Below are 23296 nucleotides of genomic sequence, written 5' to 3' on the forward strand. Positions count from 1 at the left end.
TCCTCTCCTCTATCCCTCTTCTATCCGCCTCCCACTCTCTCCCTATTGATATCTGGCCAGTCTGGTTTGGTGAGATTTTCTCATTGCTTGGACATTATTTTGGATTAGATGTTCTCTAATTCCTTTAACTGTTCTTTGCTCACAAATTGATATTCAGCACAGACAAAATGTATATAGCTTCTTTATCAGTCTTTTCCATGTTGCTTTGATGTCCTTCTCTGACCACCTGTCTCAAGAAATTCCATTGAAACTTCTTACCTGAAATTATTTCTGTTTATTTATTTGGAGAATAAACCCTGAACTCTAGAATGATGCAAGGATTTGATGTATGAAAGTTAGAATTTTGTTGAAGTAATGTCTAAAGGTAGACTGCAAACATGATTTTAGTTGCCATTATCTGACTATAAAACTTCAGGCAGATGGTTTATTATTTCCATTCCTGTGTGCATAAATTTCTTATGGTTTGCTTCTGTTGCTTGAGCATGGAGGGTTTACTGAGTTCTTGGTAAATTTGGTCCACTTAAGGCAGCCCTATTCCATCACTTCTGGAGCAATCTTTACCTGCCCTCTGCACACAGATAATTGAATAAACGAAGAACACTTAAATCCTAAATGCTGTAGAAATACTGTACTCTGGATTTGAATTTTGCGGTCTTCCAGCACCAGGCAGCCTTGAGTAGTAGCTGAGTAGGAAACAATTAAAGGTGAATTAAAACACAGTGGCTTCCCAGTTGGAATAATAAGAGCTTGTGACTGTGTTGTAAAGTGGAAGTGATTTTTATGATGAACTTGTTGAACTCTGTTGATTTGCTGTTTTATTTACCAGGGTATATAAACAGGTCATCGCTGAGAAGTTGTACTTACAATTAATTCCGTTTGAAGGATGGGTTCTAATAAGAGGTGAGTACCCTGAATCCACTTACATGTAGTTTTTGCAAGCAATGAAGTATTGCACTTATATAGTGGAAGTTGCTCTTGACATTTGGTGGAATGAGCCCTGGAAATCCCTAATTATCAGTGTCCATTTTAGATGTATTCCAATTTCCAACACATTCTGCAACTTGAAATATTTGAATTTGATTAATCATAAGATTCTCATGTTTTCATTGTATTAGTCTTTTAGCTTTTGAAATTCCTATCATTGGCCTTGATACCGTACAGTATTAAATTGACGTTTGAACACCCAGCAAGTGTCATCTTTGTTTTTCACCCTTTGAGGGTGAAGCAAAAAATAACTACGAATATTGTTTAAACGGGCTTTTATACAAACTAGTAGTCATATTGTGTGGCCATGATGATGGTAACCAGTAGCTTGCTTTGTTATAAATAAAACGTTTGCACTATTTAAAACCTTTTGCTATCTTTCTCAATTATAAACTTTTAAATCCACATTTATGTTGGCTATTTCCTATGCAAACATATTAACACACCTGGTGTTTTGGTTTTTATATCTTCTTAGTTTCTTCGTCTACATTGAGAAACACCTAAACTTGAAGCAATCCAGCTTCTTAAATTTTAGGTTTCTTTGTGAATGCCTTGGTGCTACAATAAAATTTGAAAAGAAGTTCTAAATACAGATAGAGCAGGATGATAAACCATAAGAAGCATCAAGGGCTTGAGGACAGACATTATATATCATCTAGTTATTCATTAGCCTTAGGGTCAGTTGTGAAATCTGAGTCCTAATAGATCATCATGAAATAAGTAAGGTTTCAATGGATGAGAAGCACCCTTAATAGTAAACACGGTTATTTCAGAGTTTCTAAATGTGTTTATTTGCTGGAGAAAATGACCCCTGACATCTAAAACTGTTGGATTTATGCCAAATAAAATTGATACTTTCAGAGTAAGTAGAACTGAACGGAATGGCAGGTATGGATCTGATCAGATAAAGGACCGAGTGGAATTCAGAGAGCGGAGGGACAGGAGCTCAAGAGGCGCAGATCGGGACTATGATTACAGAAATTCTAGTGACGATCGCCGTAATCGTCGACATCAAGACCATCGAAACTCTGAGAGTTCTGAAGTTGGGGTGAGTGAATATTTACTGGGATTTGATACATAGTGCCCAGCCTATTCTGAGTAAATAACAATGAAGTTGTGTGCAACATCTGTAGAAAGAATCAGTTAACATTAAAGCTCGTTCCCACAGTTTTTCCCACCAGTGCATTTTTATGTTCCTTGTAGCTGTGTTCTTATGCTACTTGCTGCAGCGCCATCTTTTTTCCAGCAAATTTACACACGGAAGTTTTATCTAAGTCATTACTATAAATGGTAAAAAGCTAATGCCCAGAGATTATTGGAAATGCTATCTGATGCGTTCAATCAGTTCTCTTTATTCCTAATCTGTTCCCCACCTTTCAACCAAGTACCAATACCCATCACAAAGATGCTTCCAGTTGTGTGACCTTTTGCTATTAATTATATGCAGACCTTTTAGCAGAGGGAGTTTGTCTAGAAATTCAGATAGCTGCTTCCTTGTCCCTCATTCTATTGACCCTCAAAGCATTTAATTAGCTTAACCTAGCTATCACAAAACTTTTTGTCTTTATCTCCCATGTTTCCAAGTGTAAGTCATCCTTCAAAGGATGGCCTGACAGTGCAAATTATGTCATCATAACCTGGCAAAATTGATATTTCTTGGTGAATTGTATGTTCCTATTTGGTTTTTTTAAGTTCTTTCAATGGAAGTGGACATTTCTAACAACATTTTATTGGCTTGGAATTACTTGGCTTGATAGGGCTATTTCCGGGGTCAGTTAAAGTCATCTACTTTGCTGTGGGTATGGGCTTACATGCAGGCCAGACCAGGTAAGGGAGGCAGATTTCCGTCTCTAAAGGACGTTAATGAGCCAGCTGGGTTTTAATGCTAGTGTTGATTATCATAATCATTGTTACAGAGATGAGCTTTAATTTCCAGAGTTACTAATTTAATTCCGATTCCATTAGCTGAGTTTCTGAATTACTGATCTTGTGCTCTCACCACTCCATCACCATCTTCCTGACTATAACGAGACAATGTATTTTGTGACATGATTGGTGACACAGTCAAGACTTGTCACGTACACTGTGTCTATGATGCGGTTATCCATGTATCATTGATAAGTGGCAGTTCTAATAACTCCTAGATTTTCTCACATCTTTGTTGCAGCGTGACACCCGATGTTAGGCCCTTGTCTATTTGAAAGCATTGGAAGATATTGTGTTTCAGTCTCTGCTACTGTTGATATGAATTAATAATCCATCATCTGGTTTTGTATGGGTAAATTTGACTGCGTAGATGCATCATATTTTCCCAAGTGATGAAGTGTTGTGCAATAGTTTCCTGGCTAAATCTGGAATTATATTTAGAAGCCAGTTTTGGTTCTTGATCTTGAGTCGTCATGGTATAGTAGTTTTTGTGGGTAATTGTGTATAATCTAGACTTTCTCCTAGGAATGTTGACTTTGTCATTTACTAGTCATTCTGCAAGATATTACGTTCTTGTGAAATAGTAGCACAATTAAGATAGAAGAATGGGGACAATGTCTTAATATATTGAGCTTCAGTCTTCATTTTTTGTAATATTTGTTTGCTCCTATAGATCACATTGCACAAATGAGGTCATGCTTAAGAAGAAAGTTCATCATGTTACATGACTGTACCATGCAGATTTGTAAGGAGCACGTGTCTACCTCAACAGTAGTAGAATGGAACTGTGCATTGCATGCTCTGATTTTCTGAAAGTATTAGCGATATTTGGGCTTTAAACTTAAAGAACAATGGAAAAGTGGATTGGGATAGCACAAAAGGAAAGGATCTGACTGGAGGCTGGAGTGATTAAATGACAGAAGGGTGGTGGTGTGAAGTCAAAGGGTGTACAGGTCATGATCTGCAAGCAAATGTATTTAAAAAATAAGCCCCAGTTGGGAATAATTAAAGTTGGTCATGTAATCTGTTGATTACTGTGCTGCACACTGCCTCACTTGGTTTCTTCATGCAGTTCCTCTGTCATGAAATCTACTTGATTATCCAAAGTTGAATCTGTTCTTATTGATATGTCTTTGATTTTGCACCCTCTCAGCTATCAGTTGAGTGTTTCTCTACATTTAGAAAAGGGAAATCCAGAAAGTCAGTTTTTGTCCTCTTCATAATTCAGTTTGCAGCAAGGTTGACAAGTAGCTTTAGCATGAAAGTCTTTAACAAAAGTAGTAAAGTTAAAACCCTAAGTATGGTTTCATGTTAGCCAGTTTCTTGATAACTCATTTCATTGTGAAGTAGACCACTCAATTAGTGAATTAAGAAATCCTCGCAAACAAAGTTTGCAGTGGATGAGTAACTTGATTTAACTTGCATCTGTGCTTTTATAAAAAATATTTGTGCACTAATGACCATTCATCTTCAGCGCCTTTGAAACAATGAGAAATTTGTCTTCTGCAAAGTGTCCTTTCAGTCACCCTGTAGGAGTTGAGGTGTTGATAATGTAATAATCATGTCTCCATCTGAAATTTATTTTATCAGGAAGGTATATGGCTTGTTCTCGGCATTGGCTAGGTAGAGCTGACAAAATAAAACTATTCACTTATTTAAGATAACAAGGTGTGGAGCTGGATGAACACAGCAGGCCGAGCAGGAAAGCTGACGTTTCGGGTCCGGACCCTTCTTCAGAATTTTCTGAAGGGTCCAGACCCGAAACGTCAGCTTTCCTGCTCCTCTGATGCTGCTTGGCCTGCTGTGTTCATCCAACTCTACACCTTGTTATCTCGGATTCTCCAGCATCGGCACTTCCTACTACCTCTTCACTTATTTAGTAGTGCGCACTTGAATTCCCAGTATGCCTTGTCACTTATAAATAGAAACAGAAAATCTTGGGAATATTCAGCAGTCAGGCAGCATCTAGAGTGGAAGATAGTAAATGTTTCAGTCAATTAGCCTTTGTTAATTTTATATTTCCAGCATTCCAAGTAGTTTGCTTTCGTATGCCTTGTTAGTCTCTCATCTGTCAAAATGTTTATCACTGTTCTGAGATTTTCTTCACCTCGTTATGCTCAAGTTCTTCTCTTAAATTTTCTTTTCAGAGATATCAAGAAAGAAGAAGCAGCGATAGGTCAGATGGTGGTTACCATTCAGATGGTGACTATAGGGATCCAGATCGGAATGACCTGAATAATGAAAAAGAAAGCAAAACTATTATGCTGCGAGGACTTCCCTCATCTACGACAGAGGATGATGTATGTTCTTTTCTCCAGTGTTACACTCTAATAATGATGATTCTCCTTTAAAAAGAAAAGGCAGTAGGAAAAACAAATAAGACCTTGTTAGCAGAATTAAAGAATTAGACAGAGCAAGGGAAATGATGCTGTAGCTTTTCCTTTCAAACAAAATCTAACACAAACACCAGTCAAAGATATTCTACAGCTTGGAGATAGTAAGGACTGCAGATGCTGGAAGCCCGAAACATTGACTTTGCTGCTATTCCGATGCTGTCTGACCTGCTTTGTTTGTCCAACTCCACGTTTATTGACAGATTCGACCGCTTGTTGTCATATTTTGACCAGTGTTTGAGCGTAAAAGCCTGAGGGAGAGGATATTCTGCTCCAGAACCAGTTTAAGATGCTTAAAAGCAAACAATAGCAGTTAATTCATTAGTATGTTCATTCATTGGCTGCAGAAAAAATTGATCAGATAACACCAGTCACCTGATTTCTGGCTATTTTTTCCACTTTATTTTGTTTGCCAAACTTGTTACCAGCTCTCTGCTGTTATTGTTATGCTAGAAAAAGTGATGCGCTCGCTGCGGCATTGTTGCTTGCTTAAAATAAGAAAGAAGTAATATCTAATTTTTTTCACAAGAGTTACCCACTGTGAACTGTATTGCAAGTCCCTGGTAACTTACTGTTTTGGGATTCCTTATTGACTTGCAGAAAATATGGCTGTCTGAGGGGGTGGGAGCTCTGCTGTGCAACTACAGGATTAATAGAAAAAAGTTTATCAAGAGTGTAAGGATATGTGCCAAGTGGCTGGTGTGAGCCATTGCCAAACTGGCACAGGATAAATAAAGCCAAGGCGTTACATGCGTGGTTTAAAGATTGGTTTGGGAGGGATTATTTTCAGTTCTTGGGACACTGACAGTACTGAGATAAAAGGGAGCTGTTCCATTGGGACAGATTTCACTAAATCTTGCAGGAACTGGTAATAAGGCACTGCATGCCAGGCTGCTTAATAAAATGAGAGACTGTGTTGCTAGGGGTAGTATATTGGGAGGATTGGCAAACTACTCGAGAGTTGAGATAAAGGGGTATTTTTCAGGAGAGCAGCTGATAACAAGTGGACTGCCACTGGGATCAATGCGGGGACTGCAATTGTTTACAATATCTGGTAATTACTTGGATGGTAGTAAATGTACTATCACCAGGTTTGTGAATAGCACAAAAATAGTTGGAAACGCAAGTAGTGAGTATGACCGTGTCTAAAGAGAGATATTGACAGGTAAAAATGAGTGGGCAAAAACCTGACATAAAATATAGTACAGGAAGATGTGAGGTCCTCAATGGGAATAGAAGAGTTGAATTTATTTTTAAGTGGGGAAAGGTTGCAGCACAGAACAATTTAGCCACCTAGCTAGAAAAACTAGCATCAAGTTCGGTAGGTAATAGGAAAGGCAGATGGACCTTTGGCTTCTTCCTTTTCCCCCAAAAGGAATGGAGTATAAAAATAGGGAAATCTTGGTAAGATATTGAGGTTGGGTCATTAAGCGTATTCAAGGTTGAGAGAGATTTTTCATAAGTGAGGGAATTGGGGATTATGGGGAAGACAGCAAAGTGGAGTTGAAAATTGATCAGATCAGCCGTGATCTCATTGACATTGTGAAACACGTCAATAGGCTGAATAGCCTATTTTTGTTCTTACATCCTACTTGAAATCCATTGGGCCTTCTAATGAAGGTACAGATTCTCATCCTTACTGACTATTTGGGGTCTTCTAATACGCTGGTAGTGTCCCTGTTCCTGGGCTGAAAGGCCTGGGTTCAAATCCCACCTGCCCCAGAGATGTCATAATATATTCAAACAAATTAAATAAAACTGTTTTTAAACATGAGATTGTAATTCTTTGGAAATCCAAAGATTGCACTGCTATCCTTTTGCAAATTAATATGTGCTAAACAGATATCCTAGCCAGTGTTTATCCTGCAACCAATATCACTGAATATGCATACTCATTAATGTGAATGGGAAGTACTTCACTTGAAGATAAATATTTTATTCTATCTACTCAACACTTTTGTGTACGAGAAAGTACTGTAGATTTGGATTCAGATTATCGTAAACTTGAGATCCCATGTTTTTGCACACCAGACCAATGTTATCTCCGCTCATGGTTTTCTATATGTTGCAATCTGGTATGTTTTTGAGAACAATTTGGAGAGGAGGTAAAATGCTAATTGAGCTTTTAGGTGGAAATGGTTTTTGGCTGCAGGGAAAGGTTTAAAAAAAAACATTAAACTGAAGCATGGGATTACATAAGGGAATTTTGGTGCCACTTAACATGCAGGTTAACATGGTCAGAAAAGATCGGGGAGAATATACTGTTGTTCTCAAATTGCCATCTCGTTTAGTTGAGGTTTGCTGTAATTAAACAGTACAAAAATGTTCAGTGTTAGTTCCTTTAAAACAAAAGTTTAAAATTTTGACTACTTTAAAATAGAGTACTGGAATTTTTACTTTTTCCTACTGTGGGGAATGAAATGGTACTTTTGTGGTTTCACATTGAACTGATAATGTGAACTGCATGGTACAATAAGAACAATAACTTATCAACTTTCCCTTGGCACGGTTTCTTGGAGCACTGACGTTCTGTAACTTACATTGATTAAGTTCAGGTGCTTCTGCTGATCCTTGTTCAACGTTGCAGTTCATACATTCATTCCAGCATTTGAGTTGACTCAGTAATTTCCATTTTCTTTCCAGATTCGAGCAGTTTTAGAGCCTTATGATGGAGTTCAGCCCAGAGATGTGCGACTAATGAGGAGCAAAATGTCAGGTGAGATTTCTGTTCCTGCTCCAGGTTTTTCCCCTCCCTCCCACAAAGCAGAAAAAGAATATTTGGTTACCCAGTGGCTGAGCGTTCAGAATTAGAATACAAGAATTTGCCATGGCTGAGGAACATGAAATGTAAAATTAATAGTTTTGTTGAGAGCAAGTTGTAACTTCCATTTTAATTATGCAGTGACAGCAGTAGTCAGTGTACCATTCTCCTTTTATAAGTTACAAAGGCTTACAACCCAGGATTTAAAAGGGATTCCAACACTAAAAGGGGTTAGAAAAGTTGCTTTGCCTTTCCCAACTTATCATTTCCTATTTTTTCTTGCATTTTTATTTTTCTGCCTTTCTTTATCCTTTAATATTACGCACTCGACTCCACTACACTCCTTTAATGCTATGCACAAGGGTGGTGGTTGTGGTGGTGGTAACAGCAGAAGTGACTCTCAGAAAATAAAATGCCAGTGAATACTGGGTTGCAGGTGGGTACCATTTGTTGTTTCTAGGGTCATTTACACATGGTCCGCATGAAAGATGCCTTTTTCCTTGCAACTTTTTTCGTTCTTTTTGTAGAAGTATTATTACTCCCAGAGCGTGAACTTTGCACTGTTCAATTCCTTGCCATGGCAAAGAAAAGGAAAAAAAAATGAGATCACAGAATCACTGCTTCACAAAATTGTAAATGGAGACGCTTTGAAGCAGGAAGGTGACTTGAGAGATTCATCTGAGAATGGCTGCTTTAAAACCCATTGACTAACACAATCCCGTCTATATCTGAATGCTGTCTCTAGGTCAAAGCCGTGGTTTCGCCTTCGTGGAGTTTAATCACTTGCAGGACGCAACAAGATGGATGGAAGCCAATCAGGTTGCTTCATCACAAGTCTAGATTTCTTGGAGAAAAAAATAAAAAGAATCAAATTGTCTGTATTGAAAACTGATGTAATGAGACACAGGGACTTTTTTCCAAAACAAGAGAATTTGTTTTTCTGTATAAATTGCAAGCTCCATAGGACTGATTGCAAGTACAGCCTTTGTATAAATAAGTATAAAGCACAGCTAAAGCATCGATTCATACAGGGCAGCAAAGGTAGTGCTGAACATAGGAGAATAGACTGTAAATTAAGTCTCAATTTCTGGTTGGCATTCTGTGGATCCATACAAAGCTATGTTGTTCACATTGAAGAACTTGTTCATTTGGTTCAATATAACCTTATTTTTGGAATGATACTAACGTAATGCCCAAAGTCTCATTCAGTTAGTCTTCCATCGTCTGAGAATGGGCCAATTTTTCCACATGGTTGGAGCAAAGGCAGTAATGTCAGATGGCAATACGTAAAGGTGTGTAGGTGAATGAGTCGAATACAAAAAGGGTAGTGGGATGTTTGTTGAGAGTAATGCTGACAATTGTATTGTGTATTTAGCTTTCCATGTTGTTTTTCTGTTGAAGAGATCAGGAAGTCAAGTGAGCTGCTTCTAGGCATCTGGTGCTCTGGACCCATTTGGGGAAAGGTCTGCTGCTACAGCCCTAATTGATTTACCTTTCAACTTAAAGTTTGGATTTCCCTGGTTATAGATTTGACTGGTGTGTCTACACTGAACAGTAAGCACAAGCCTCTTTCCTGGTGTGAGGTGTTCGTGCACTAATTGGGCACAATACCTCACCCAAACGGATCCTATCACCTTCCTCATGAAGGATAAGTTGAAATCAAAACAATTTTCCTTTAAGGCCACATGTGCTACTTTGTATTTGGCCACTTCTAAATTATTAACTGTGTTTTGTGCTTGTTATCAGATCTATGTATTTGTACTTTATACAGAACAATGACAGTGTGTCGAAGGCATTTTTATTAAAATACAAGTTAACTTTTACGATACACTCAAGGTCATGAGCAGCCTTAAAAAAAATATAAATATGAAGCAAGTTACTGCTGAGCATCAAAAGGTCAGGAATAAGCTTTAGTCGTAGGTGATGAGAAATCAGTTATTTCAGACCCTACACCTATTTCTCTTCTGCCCAAAATACACACTACCATCTGCTTCCAAGCCTCCCTCACCTCCTTTGATATCTACCACAATGATATGCATGAGAAGTTTTGGAATGACTTGAAAATATTCCTTGCAGCGGAATAGTTATTTTAAGAAGTTTCCTCATGAGACTGATAACAAACACTGCCCTTTCACATCTATGACTTGGATTTAAATTTCGCCCTGTATTTTTTGGGCGAAAGACTCTTAACACCTGTAAAAATCTTGGTGTAAGTCTGATTCATGTTTTAAATGGGCATGAGATCACACAACCAAATTTCCACGATTTTGGAGTGGTTGAGAGGGTACTGGGAAAGACGTTTTAAAAAGCATTTTACAGTAGGGAGGTATGGCATTGGGATTAAGGCACAGTATGCAGATTATCTTTCAAAAAAAAATTCAATCAGCCAGTGTCTGATTGTTGTGATGGATGGGAATGTTTAAAAGCATCCTCTGGGTAGCTAGGTTAATAAAATTTGCTGTTGTTTGATATGTTGCATTATATTATTCAGTGTTCCAGGCAGAATATAAATTGTTCATTACAATAATGAGCATTACCGAGCAGACTGGGTTATGGCTATCCTGAAAATCGATTCTATGGAGTGTCAGATGTGATGATAACCTACTGCTTTGCCTTCATTCTGTCTTGCCTGTTTGATTTCTTCATGTCATCAGACTTTAGACAGCTGCTCTGTTCAGCATGTGTAGTGTTGCTGAGGATCGGTTTTCAAACTGTTTTTCCTGGTCAAAGCACAAAGTGACATCTTTGAAATATATTGAATTGCATTTTTTGAAAATACTCTGCCTGGATTGCCTTCAAGTGATAGAGGAAGGCACGCTGTTCAGTGTAAGGTGTTGCTATTTTAATGGTTGTGCCGCATCTTTACCAACCAGGTTATGCATCTGCTATATGCATGCACAATTTTTTAAACTTATTTTTATCTCATTGCATTTCCTTCAAAATTGAAATTGGTTCCTTACATCCATTATTCGAAATGAATTATGATATGCAGAGAGGCATTAACAACAAGCTCAATTTCTGCTCTTTCATTTGGAGGTGATGTAATCTACAAAGTGGGGAATCAACCATTGCCCAGATTTTTTAAATGACACACATCCTAGTGGCAGTTTTATGCTGTCAAACTTGTTGACAGCTTGCATATTTTCATCAAAGTTATTACAGTCTACAGAAAGAGAGCTGATTGGGGTCAAAAGGCTGTGCGGTCACAACTTTGAGAGTCTTTTTCTTCGCTCTTATTAAAAGAAATAGAAATAGTACACCATAACTTGAATAAAGTATGGGAAAATAATAGGGACTCATCTAAAATTTGGGAGGTGGTGTAACTTCTCACACATTTAATTTAAAATATGCTTTTTGAAAAAGCAGTTTTTCCTCAAAAAATTGTTCTTCTAGTGCAAATCGAGGCAATGAGTTCTTAAGTCTCTACAGGGTATAATATATACCCCAGAATCAGTGTTCAGACTATTTATAACCCAAACTGCTCTCATTATTATGTTGTACAGTTTATACTGTGCCTGGGATATTGCATAGTATACATCAAATAATTGCATTTTTCTCTATAGCCAAGTTGTGTTTAAAGGATCAAAGTACTAAATCTGTGAAACGACTGTTGACACTTTAATGATTTCAGAATTTGCAATTTGGTTTCATGTAACTTTATATTGTGAGGTCCCCTATTTGACCAACTGAAAATAGCAAGCAGTTTTGAAAACATCAAGGCAGCAAGTTTGAATTGAAAATTGGAACGTTTAGGATTTTTAATGAGATAAACTTAAGTGCAGTTTTCACTTTGCAGTACTGAGCTGGTTTGTGGAGATAACCTGTTAGGTTCCTGAATTACACTAGGTTATCTGGTAGGGCTAGCTCAGCAATGGCTGCTGAAGAGTACTTGCTGTTCTTGACTTTGATGAAATGACTTGGACAGATCCTGAAAGTGCACTGCAAACTGAGTCTGCAGATCCCAACTTGTGTTTTAATATAAAATTGGTAAAACACTTTGTGCATCTAATTTGAAATGATTCTATGCTTGTGGTGTTTCCACCCAGTAACAACGGCTTTCAGTAGTAGCAACAAACTTTCATTGAATGTAGGGTGTTTTCCTTTGTTGTACTGCCAAAACCAAACATGCAAACTCCGTTTTGTGTTTCATACTGAATTCGTAAGCTTGAAAGTACTGCTGGCTTTCAAAAATAAGGTGCATGTTGAATTTTGAGGAGGTACAATAGGGATTGTTAATGATTAGGGTGAAGTTCTTGGGTCAGATCAAGATAGTAACACATTTGTCACCAAAGATTTTGTAGCACTGTCACAATGTTACTTATACTTTGTTCAAACTAGCCAATGGGGTCAGAAAATCTTCATTAAGGGTATTAGATGATGCAGCAGATTCTGCTAAGGTTAGCACTTGATATGTTACAAAAGGAAGAAAATAGCTTTTTGATTTGTTAAAGCAAAGCATGTTTTAAAACAGTTTTCTTCATAACTTTAAAACAAGTTTTTTCTCTGCAAGCATTAACACTATAGACATGTCTCACTCCAGATTGCTTATGATAATGCTCTTCTTCCTGGACCTTTTGTGACTTGGCCTGCTTCCATCTTATTGAGGACTAATAAGGATGGGCTAAGTGTAGGTAACCTAGTCCCCTGACCTCCCTTTCCTGTATGAACATAAATGAACGTGTGCGTTCATGCACTAATTTGGGAGGAATAACTCCCTTCCTACACGTGTGCACTGCCATGGGAATATTGATACTTTGCCTTGAAACAATACTAAATGACCCTTTATTTTTTTACAGAAACATCTGACTATTCAAGGGAAGTATGTTACCATGCACTACAGCAATCCACGACCAAAGGCCTATGAGGATTGGCTTTGTGGCAAGGTACTTTGATTACACATGAACAGAGCCTTTATAGGTTTACTGTACCAACAATCTATTGGAATTCTCTTTTGAAATATTAATGGATTAGTGCATGTCATGATATTTTGGAGGATAGGTAATATATCTGCAAGCTTATCTTTCGAATAATTTTTTATTAAATAAGCTTCTAGTGAGTTATACCTATGTAAGTTTAAAAATAAGGAGAAGTTGTTAAATTTTGACAATGAATAAAAATCATTTTAAAAATTACTAAATTTTAATTAACTAAAAGTCTAAGTTGTCATTGAATATATTCATTGTATATTTCATGTTGTGTATGGAGTGCAATTTTAGACTTTATTTTACTGTTGGATTTGGTGTGTAAATCAATTTCTGATGTTTGTAAATTTTATGGACTTGCAAATACAGTGCGGCATATATAACTTCAAGAGGAGAGAAAAATGTTTCAAATGTGGGGCATCAAAATCTGGTAAGTATATATGAACTGATATTAGCTGCAATGTTTATCCAGGGGATTTTTAGGCAGTACCCCGAATTTCATTGTACTATCTGTTTGGTTCACTGCCAAGTTTGACCTTCTGTTTAAAGGAGGACAGCAACTTAATTATAGCTGTCTACAGTCACCTTTGTTGTTGTACAGGACTTTTCTTAATTACCATCTATTTATTAATATGTCATTTTAACAGTATATTTAAATTTGAGAAAGAGCACATAACCAAGAAGCTGCAGACCAGTCAGCTATCCATCACTAGTTGGAAAGATAATGAAATTGCAGAATTTTCTGCAACATGTAAAGAAATTAGCAAAACATTGAGAAACCAAAACTATTATAGTATGGATTTCAAAAGCAGTGGTCTTGCTTGATTGACCTTATTGAATTCTTTGAAGAAGGTACACAAATGTTAGACGTGGAAATGTACTAGATGTAAAACATTTCTAAAAGCTCTTGAGAAGAGTATCACAGATGAATGAATGAGGATTGAACTTGCAAATTCAGGGGTCAGGTGGTAGAATAGATAGCTGACTGACTGAAAATTAGAAAGCAGAGCTGTAATAGCTAGGAAACGGTGTTCCCCATAGATATTGCTGGGACTACTATTGTTCACAATTTACATGAATGGTTAACACTTGTACATCACAAATGTCTCTAAATTTGTGTAATGCCAAATTGAGATGGATTTTTGGAGCTGAAGAGAAGTGTAATATGTAACAAGTTATAAGAAGGCATCAGAAAACTAGTAGAATAGGTCTGTAATTGGCAAGTGTACTTTAACACAGATATGTCTGAAGTCTTAGATTTTGGTAAGATTCATTAGAACATAAGAATTCAAAAGGAATTCAGCGGTCCAAGCATATGAATACACTAATCACTGAAAGTTATGACAACAGCTCAATAATATCATAACTAAGACAAAGCAAAGACTTGTGATTATTGCTAGAGGGATAGAATTGGAAAGCAAATAAGTTAGACTTCACCTGTGTCAAATTTGGTTAGTGTACAGTTGAAGATTTTGCTGTAGTTCAGGCTATCCTATTAGAAATGCAATGTAGAGACATTGGGGAGGGTGTGAAAAAAAAATTTACGAGTAGACCAGACCTGAGAAGTGGTTGGAGCTATGAAAAGATGAAAGCTGCCTCTCAAAATAAAGGCCGAGGGGTAAATTAATACGAGGCTTTTTAAATTTTCGAACAATTAGTTTGTGTGTGGTATGGAAGTGCCCTATTACAGCCTGTCAGTATAAAGTATAGCCTACTTGGCAATTCTTGGGTGTGCATAATTTCCATCCTTCATCTATGGTCAAGACTGCCTCTTTCAGCTTCTGGGATATTGAATGCTTATATCGTACATCCTTTCCACTGCTGCTGAACCCCTTATCAGTGACTTCATTATGGTAGAATGAATTAAGAAAACGTTTCACTCAAGATGTGGTGGAGGCAGAAACCCTGAAGACATTTAAGAATTTAGATGAGGGGATCAGATGGGACAATGAATTTGAGGTTGAACAGCATCTATAAGCAGGCTCAAGGGGCGTGTGGTTTATTTCTATTTCCAATCATCTAAGTAAACATGCAAAGAAAAACAGCAGTTTTGTTTCATAAAATACTATTTTTCTACATATGACTTCCAGTGTACATTTTTAAAAAGATCGCTGATCTCATTTTACTATGAAACTTAGTATCTGTTTATCTTTACCCAGAGTCTGAACAGGATCAGCATCCTACATCAGTTGAAGTTCAGCAATCGCTTGATTACTACAGTGACAGTAAGTTAAAATTATTTTCCAAGCATTTCCTGCCTGCTTATTTTGTTTTGTTCAGAGAAATTTGTTATGCTGTGTATTTTGTAATGCATTTTAATAGCAGAATTTTTGGCAGTCCATTGAATATAGTCTTTTGGAAATCATTCAGTAATGACTCAATTAGGTGGTCAGTGGGAAGATTGCAATTTACATTTAAAACCTTGAAATTATATTTCAACACTTTTCAATCTTAAATTTGTTTCTTCTTCCATAATCATAATCTGTATTGATGTCCACTTGTTTCTTGTCCATCTTACAATACCTTTTGTAGTGTTCCCAGTTTGTGACGAGCTGTAATGGTGGGAAAATCAGAGCCATTAACTTAATCATTTATGATCTCTGACCTTTTTTTAATTGTATAAAATAGGCATCTAAGTGTCCAGTATGATAGGTGGCCTGCTTAATTTGTAATAGAGAGAAGTTGCTAGGCCTTTTGTATCTGCTCTATCAGCATTTAGAATGCAATTGTACAAAACAATCAAAAGTAATAACGTTTTTCTGGATTCCCTTGTAATAATGCAATTGCTGTGAATTTCAAAATGGCACTGTGCACATAGGAAGGGGGAGCTTTGGCAACGTTCAGAATGTGTCTGTGCAGGTGCTTCTAATGGCATGCATTTTGTGTGGAATGACATCAGTGCCAGCACATGTGCAGATTGCCCTCCCTTTATTTGTAGTTAATCAGCTCTCTTGGCAGCTTGTGTCAGTTCGGTTGTGGGGCTTGGGCATCAGCATCAGTTAATCTCTTGCATCTTCTGCTTTGTTCCTTATGCTATGGGTTCACTGCTTTAGCTTCCTTATGTTCTATTCTCAAACTACAGCTGTTAGAAAAATTTTTGTCAATTTCAAATGACATTGGATTCATTTTTGTGCATGCTCAATTTTTTCACCACCTGGAGGTGACAATTGCAGCCTTTTTGATATTAATCTTTCTCAAAGCCAGATTCATGATATGATCAATCTTGCCTGGCAAGTCAAGAAGATACCACTAATTTCAGAAATTCTGTTCCTAAAACACTCGCTCTCTCGCTCTCGCTCTATTAATATTTATGTAACTCAGTCCCACATTTTGGCTGGGAATGCTCTTGATAGTTATAGTAGGCTAGCGGTGTTAATGTATCCTGATGTGGTTCTCCTGCCGCCATCCCTGGAAAATGTTAAACTAACAAACAGTGCAGATAGAACAGGTGTATGTTCGAAATAAGAAGTGGAGTGATGGAGGAGGCCAAGGTGGATCATGGACTCAGCACTTCTGCCTGAGGCAGCTTTCTGCAGTTCCTACTATCTCTGAAACAATTTTAACCCCACTGCGAAGCCTCTTCTAAGGATGCCTACCTTGAAGAAGTTACCCTCCTCCCTCCGGAAAGACCTCAGTGGATCTCTCTCCCACTGCAACTCTCTCGTAATATCTTCGGCCCTGAAACTGCTCGACCCTCCACCTATCTTTTCCTCTATCCATCTTCTATCCACCTCCCCGTCTCTCCCTATTTATTTCAGAATCCCCTTCCTTGCCCCCATTTCTGAAGAAGGGTCTAGGCCCGAAACGTCAGCTTTCCTGCTCCTCTGCTGCTTGGTCTGCTGTATTCATCCAGCTCTACACCTTGTTATCTCAGATTCTCCAGCATCTGCAGTTCCTACTATCTCTTATCCACGTGTGATCATATTTCCAAGACACTCTATGCAGTTCTAGTGCTATGGATTGGATGGAAATACGTGTGAAACAGGGGATAGAGGTCACCGTTGGGAGTTACCCTTAGACTCCCAAGGAATTGCATCACTGTAGAACAAAATATAAATTGGGAGTGGGGCACTTCCGTTGTCATATGAGTATCTTTAATCTGCATTTTGATGGACTAATTGGATGGGGAAAGATAAAGACTGGGCACGCTTTTTAGAGCTTTACGTGACACAACTACCTGGGACCAGGCTGTAAATAAGAACCCTCATAGTTATGAATCATCCACGTGATAGCGGTTACAAGATAGAATTTGAAATTCTGTTTTGGCCCTCTTGTGTTGCAGTAGTAGTATCCCTACCCCTGGACTACAGAGGCCTGGGTTCGGGTCCCAGCTGCTCCAAAGGTGTGTAATAACATCTCTGAACAGGTTGATTAGAAAATAAATTGGTCAAATTCAGTTTGGGAGGACCCTCTTATGGTGCAGTGGTAGAGTCCCTACCCCAGGACCAAAAGGCCCAGGATCTAATCCACCTGTGCCATATAACATCTCTGAACAGGTTGATTAGAAAAATAGGTCAAATTCATTTTGAGGGAGAGCAAATCTGATCTCAAACCGATATCCTTAACCTAAATTGCAGCGGTTTAAGATAGTTGTCTAAAGTGCACTGGGAAAATAAACTAAGGGGAACGTAAATAGATAAACAGTGCCAGATACTTAAAAACGCTCAAAAGAATATTCCAATCAGAAAGAAGGATTCAGTGAGAAGGGTGAACTACCCATGGTTAACAAAGCCAGTCAGGTAGTGTCCAGTCAAAAAATAAGGCACTTAACTGGCAAAAATTAGTTGTAGTCCAAAGGATCGACATTTTTAGGAGTCGGCAGCGATGTGGGTTTATAGAAAGCAAGTAGCTAACATCAACGTGGGACCCTTGGAGGAGGCAAATGGGAAGCTGATAACAAAGAACAGGAAATTAGTGCATAATCTGAACCAATGATTTGCATTGTTCTTCACAGTAGACGACATAATCCGATATATCTGGGGTGTTTGTAAGGTGCATAATATTTGCCAACAAATGGAACTGAAGGCAAACAAGTCAATAGGACCTGATGACCTACGTTCAAGGGTTTAAATGGAGTGGCTGCAGAGATGGTAAAGGCAGGGTTCTAGTAGATTGGAAAACCACTACTGTGCCACCATTCAAGAAGGAAATGAGACAGCATACAGGAACTATAGGCCAGTAAAAGAATCATGCAGCACAGAAACAGGCCCTTCGCCCCAAGTCATCCATGCTGACCAGGTTTCCAAAACTCACCTGGACCCATTTGCCTCTATGTGAACCATATCTCTCTAAACCTTTCTTATCCTTGTACCTGTCCAAATGCCTTTTAAATGTTCTAATTATACATGCCTCTACTGTTTCTCTGGCAGTTCATTCCACATGTGAACCACTGTGTTGAAAAAGTTGCCCCTCAGATCCCTTTAAAATCTCTTGCCTGTCACCTTCAATCTATGTCCTTTAGTTTTGGACTCCCCTACCCTTGGGAAGGGACCTTGGCTATTCACCTTAATTATGATGACGGCGTCGCTGGCTAGGCAGCATTTATTGCCCGTCCCTAATTGCCCAGAGGGCAGTTAAGAGTCAACCACATTGCTGTGGGTCTAGAGTCACATGTAGGCCAGAGCAGGTAAAGATGGCAGTTTCCTTCCCTAAAGGACATTAGCAAACAAGGGCAGCAAATGAAATCTTAGCTTTATTGCTCAGGCATTGGAAGTTAAAAGTAGGGGAAGTCTTGTTACAATAATTGTTTGAGGCTGTACCCAGGGTATTGTAATGCAGTTTTGATCCCCATAGGTGATGGTGAGCTTCTGTCTTGAACCGCTGCAGTCCTTGGGTGTAGGAACACTTGCAGGTACTGCTGGGAAGATTAAGTGGCCTCTTTTTCAGTCTCTGTTATCTGTTGAGCCGTTTACCTATTCATTGATCACTTGGGTTTGTTAGGAAACAATGAAATATAGATTTTAACAAAAATGTTGACAAGCAGACCTCTGAGGTTAATTGAACCATAAATAACTGCAAATATACCAAGATATATGAATTGTTCAGATTTACATACATCTTTACTTCCCTAAACAGCTGTCATTTTGAGAAACATTAGTTCCCACACCTCGGTGGAGTCCATCTTAAGTGCCCTTTCGCCATACGCTGCATTATCTCTCTCCAATATTCGGCTGATTAAGGACAAGCAAACCCAACTGAACAGGGGATTTGCTTTTGTACAGCTTGCTTCTATTGTGGTGAGTTTCATTGTTAAACATCTAGTTGATCTGTTAATGGTAAGGCACATGGTTTTGCATTATTCAATACTATCATTTCCTGAAATTACTCACTGTACAGTTCTTTGAGCTGAGGGTGGTAGGTATCTGCTCTGAAACCTGCAAATGTTGATCTGTGGCAGATTATATTTGAGTCAAAATATCCTAATGATCTATCTTTGGGGAGATTTATGATTTGTCTTCCATTAGTTGTATTTTGGTTAGGTCTATACTGAATTTTCTGTTACTTAATTGAGGGAATGCTCAAGTGAAGAACCCAGATTGGCCCAATATGCGATGTTATCAGATACCAAGAGCACTGACTACACATGACATTTTCTACCTCCCATACCAACTGTCCCCATGGCCTTTCTGAATAAAACTGCCTGCAACTTGATACCAGGTGACAGATCTATGATTCAGGTCTGTCCACGCTCGGAGCTGAACATGATTGCTGACTCAGCATGGGCTTTTCTTCCCATTTCTGTAAAAACTACTCAATCTCTGGTTCTTGAAGGCGAGAAAGCCATGTACCACAATATCTATTGTTGTTTGAACAAAATTTTTATTACTTTCTTAACCAGTGCTGCGGGTACTTGGAAAGAAAGCATGCTGTTTGCATATTTTGTGTACTATTTAATAAAAAAAAAGTTGTCCTTTCAATGAAAACCTTAAATAGGCAACATTTTGTCTGGTCACTATCAAATCACTGCACTTTAGCTGTGTTTTTGTGCTGAATTATTTAAAATGCCGTAAGTGTTTTCTAGAGTAGTGTGTGTGGCAAGTTCTGGTGCTTGCTGTTCAAATTAATCTGTTTTGTTCAAGGTGTAGCTTTACTACTTTGCAGCCCCATTTTCCTGTTATTTCCTATTTTGGTGTGCTGTTTTTGGGACACTTTCCATATTTACATGTGATTAATAATGGTTATTGTACTTGATTTATGTGAAGTGCTTTGAGCTATTGATTGAACCAAGTGCACACCTTCCTTCAGTGCAGGGGAATAGAAATTTTCACTGTTAATATATCCGTGTGGGGAATAACTTAGCATGACAGAATTAGCGAAATATTATTTGACCAACTGGAGGAATTATAAATTATTTTAATTGAAGCAGCATTGTGAACAATGCTGCACACAAAAGCCTGGTATACATTCATAGCTATCAAATGCTAATATTAATTCTGAAAAAGGAGTACACAGCTTCAAAGTCGTAATGTCAAGATCTAAACCAGTAAATCCACCAAAAGAAAATATGGATGAACTGGAATCTTGCCCATCAAATCACACCCCCGCAAACAATGGAAATTGCATCTGATGACCCTCTCAAACAAAAGCATCTCTAGTGCAATTAAATTGACCACTCGCTGTCTTCCTCCCCTTCTGCAATTTACAGGAGGCGTCTCAGCTTCTTCAGATACTGCAGTCCTTGCAGCCACCACTGAGCATTGATGGCAAAACTATTGGTGTTGATTTTGCAAAGAGTGCAAGGAAGTAAGTAACTGACCGCTAAAGCTAAACTGAATTTAGTTTTAAGGTTGGATCCAATACCATCACATCACAATTTTAAAATTTCAGCGAAATGTAAATTTTGTGTGACAACCTTATCCACAAATGGTCAGTGTTCTGGACTAGCTATCAGTTTGAGAATCCAGGAGACTGAGTAAGAAGAGGTGTGTGAAACCAATCCTGTAGGTCATCTCAACTCTATGCCATATACTAGAATCAGAGTCTGCGTTTTGGCTGCAGATCCAAGAATGATGAATTCTCTATTCTTCCCCCCGCCACCTCGAGGAAAAAAAAAAACTCCTGCCTTCTTTTGATCTCTGCTTTGTGCTTTCCATTGACTCACCTGTTGAAATTTCACTAGAAAATTCTATGCCCAGTCTTGCATCATGCCATTTCATGTACACGTTATCAGACACAGATACGTGTGGTTGTTTTTATAAAGAAAAGTCTTCAGATAAAATGCAGGTTAGATAAGCATATGAGTTGAATTTATTCTTTCTCCCATCTTTTTCTCTTAAATAGGAAGTTCACTCAGTGCTTGTTGCTGTCACTCAGCAATGCATGCTAAAATTATTATTTCTGGCCATCTACTGTGTTAAACAGATCTTTGCCATTCAGAAGCAGCATTATGTTTCATCTGCATTGTCATTTAGTCATACAGTCAGAATTAGCACGATTTGATAAATGCCAACACTTCTCAACTTTCAAATAGCGACCTGGATTGTCCACGTTGAATCTGTTATGGGACCTGGATTGTTCGATACTGACGTCGGTCAAAATCAAACGTGACATTGCAGTTTTATCATTTGATTAATGTTCAACTTTCATTACTGTTCAGGGATCTCTTCCTTGGCGATGGAAATCGGGTCAATGCCATGACTGTTGCAAGTACAGCAATTGCTGCAGCTCAGTGGTCATCAAGCCAGGTAAAACCTTAAATCTGAAAGAATACATTTTGAACACAGTGACTTTGCTAAGATTGCCTTCAATTCAATTGCTAAGAGCATGCGAAAACTACAAGTAATATTAGAATTCAGTACTACAACATTTCACTATTTTGTAAAATGGAGAGACTGAATTTCATGTACTCAAGATACCTTAGTTAATCTAAAAGCAATAAGACATTCCATTCCAGGATCTTGATCATAGGTAGACAAGTGTTGTGGTTTTACACATGCTCATGGTTTATCTTGAAGCATCATACTACATGCAGAATATGTATATGCCTGCTCCAGACCAGAGTGTCTCCTGCATACTGATGTTAATCTGGTGCTCTATTGTTTCATGGCTTATATTATAGCAGCTTAAGTTTGGCTCTCTGGATATTGTTAGGTATGTAAACTCTCAAACTATCCTAAATGTACTTTACTCTGGAGACAACATAGCTCACTGAGCAAAAGAGCACACTTTACAAAATATCTGCCTCTAGCTTGTTTACAACAGGTTTAATTGGAGGGGCTATCAGTATTGTTCTCTGTGCTTTTAAGTTATTTTTGCAGTGTTGAGGAAATATATGCACAATTGTGTAATATGGCTGATATTAATTTGTAACTTTAAGCTTTTTATCTTCAATGAATGACTTTATATTTTCTACTTTTGACTTGTTCCATTTTGACATTTCTTTTAAGGCTCAACAGGGTTCAGATCCAATGGACTACAATTATCCCCCACCGTCTGGAGTGGATAGCTATGGCCAACCTTTTTCTCAGGTTGGTAGTGTATCCAGGAGCAATAAATAGAACTTAAAAATAAAACTGTGAACTGTGGGAATAAAGGAGACATTAGTCACCCCAGGATAGTGTAAGGCACTAAACTCACTATACTGTAAAGACTCAAATAGCAGGGTGACATAAAACACAGTGAGTGTTGCATAAGTGTAATAACTGTAAGTGTAACAACAATTGTCTTGTTAAGCGCATGTTCAAAAACACTGTTGAGATTTCCATTTACCACTAATAAGATAATAATTGAAACCAAAACCACCTCAAAGTTATTTGCAATTTGCCAATTGGCTTCCCGCTGCTCAAGATGCTTACAGAATCAAAGCTTGTCTTTAAAACCTATGATTATAAGTCGATGACTGTCCATTTATTCCTGCTAAGTCTTTCTAGCCTTATTAACATCAAAATTTTAATTGTTACTTATGATGAATTCATAAGTTTTGAAGTAAGGGCCTGAAAAGAATGCAGTATTTCTGACCACCAAAAAAGTCTGAAACCATCTTTCACACAAAATCAAGGACAATAGAATTACTTTTTAACTGAAGAGCTGTAAACGTCTGGGTATTTGCTTCCAGACGTTTTGTCCGCATCTTTTTTATTTAACCTGCCTAAGGATTCGAAGGAGGGAGGGATTAAGTGGAGAAATAACTCACCACTAGAAAGCTGGTAAATTACCTCCAAAGCTCACTCAGACACTCAAGTGGTTATTTGCAGATGGCATTAGTACAATTGGAAGTAGGTTGTCCACATGTTCGCAGCAGTGTTGTATCTGGAACCTGTAAGGTGGAGAAAGATAACTGAATGGAAAAATGACCATATTACATCAGTAAT

At 38.0% G+C, this 23296-nt stretch overlaps 1 protein-coding gene across 5 annotated transcripts in view; it reads left to right on the top strand.

Moving 5' to 3' along the window:
* The window catches only part of rbm5 (RNA binding motif protein 5), a 49903-nt gene that overhangs the window by 15239 nt on the left and 11368 nt on the right, over window positions 1–23296 (top strand). For all 5 annotated transcript variants that reach the window (XM_048606189.1, XM_048606190.1, XM_048606187.1 and 2 more), the window contains 12 exons: window positions 827–900; window positions 1846–2032; window positions 5058–5210; window positions 7947–8019; window positions 8810–8883; window positions 12861–12947; window positions 13356–13416; window positions 15146–15211; window positions 19062–19222; window positions 20632–20729; window positions 21583–21670; window positions 22373–22453. In XM_048606189.1, coding sequence (XP_048462146.1) covers window positions 884–900; window positions 1846–2032; window positions 5058–5210; window positions 7947–8019; window positions 8810–8883; window positions 12861–12947; window positions 13356–13416; window positions 15146–15211; window positions 19062–19222; window positions 20632–20729; window positions 21583–21670; window positions 22373–22453 — 1146 coding nt within the window. In that variant the 5' untranslated portion in view covers window positions 827–883. The remainder of the gene's footprint in view (window positions 1–826; window positions 901–1845; window positions 2033–5057; window positions 5211–7946; window positions 8020–8809; window positions 8884–12860; window positions 12948–13355; window positions 13417–15145; window positions 15212–19061; window positions 19223–20631; window positions 20730–21582; window positions 21671–22372; window positions 22454–23296) is intronic.

Source organism: Rhincodon typus, chromosome 16, assembly GCF_021869965.1.
Source record: "Rhincodon typus isolate 14 chromosome 16, sRhiTyp1.1, whole genome shotgun sequence".
Taxonomy (NCBI): Eukaryota; Metazoa; Chordata; class Chondrichthyes; order Orectolobiformes; family Rhincodontidae; genus Rhincodon; species Rhincodon typus.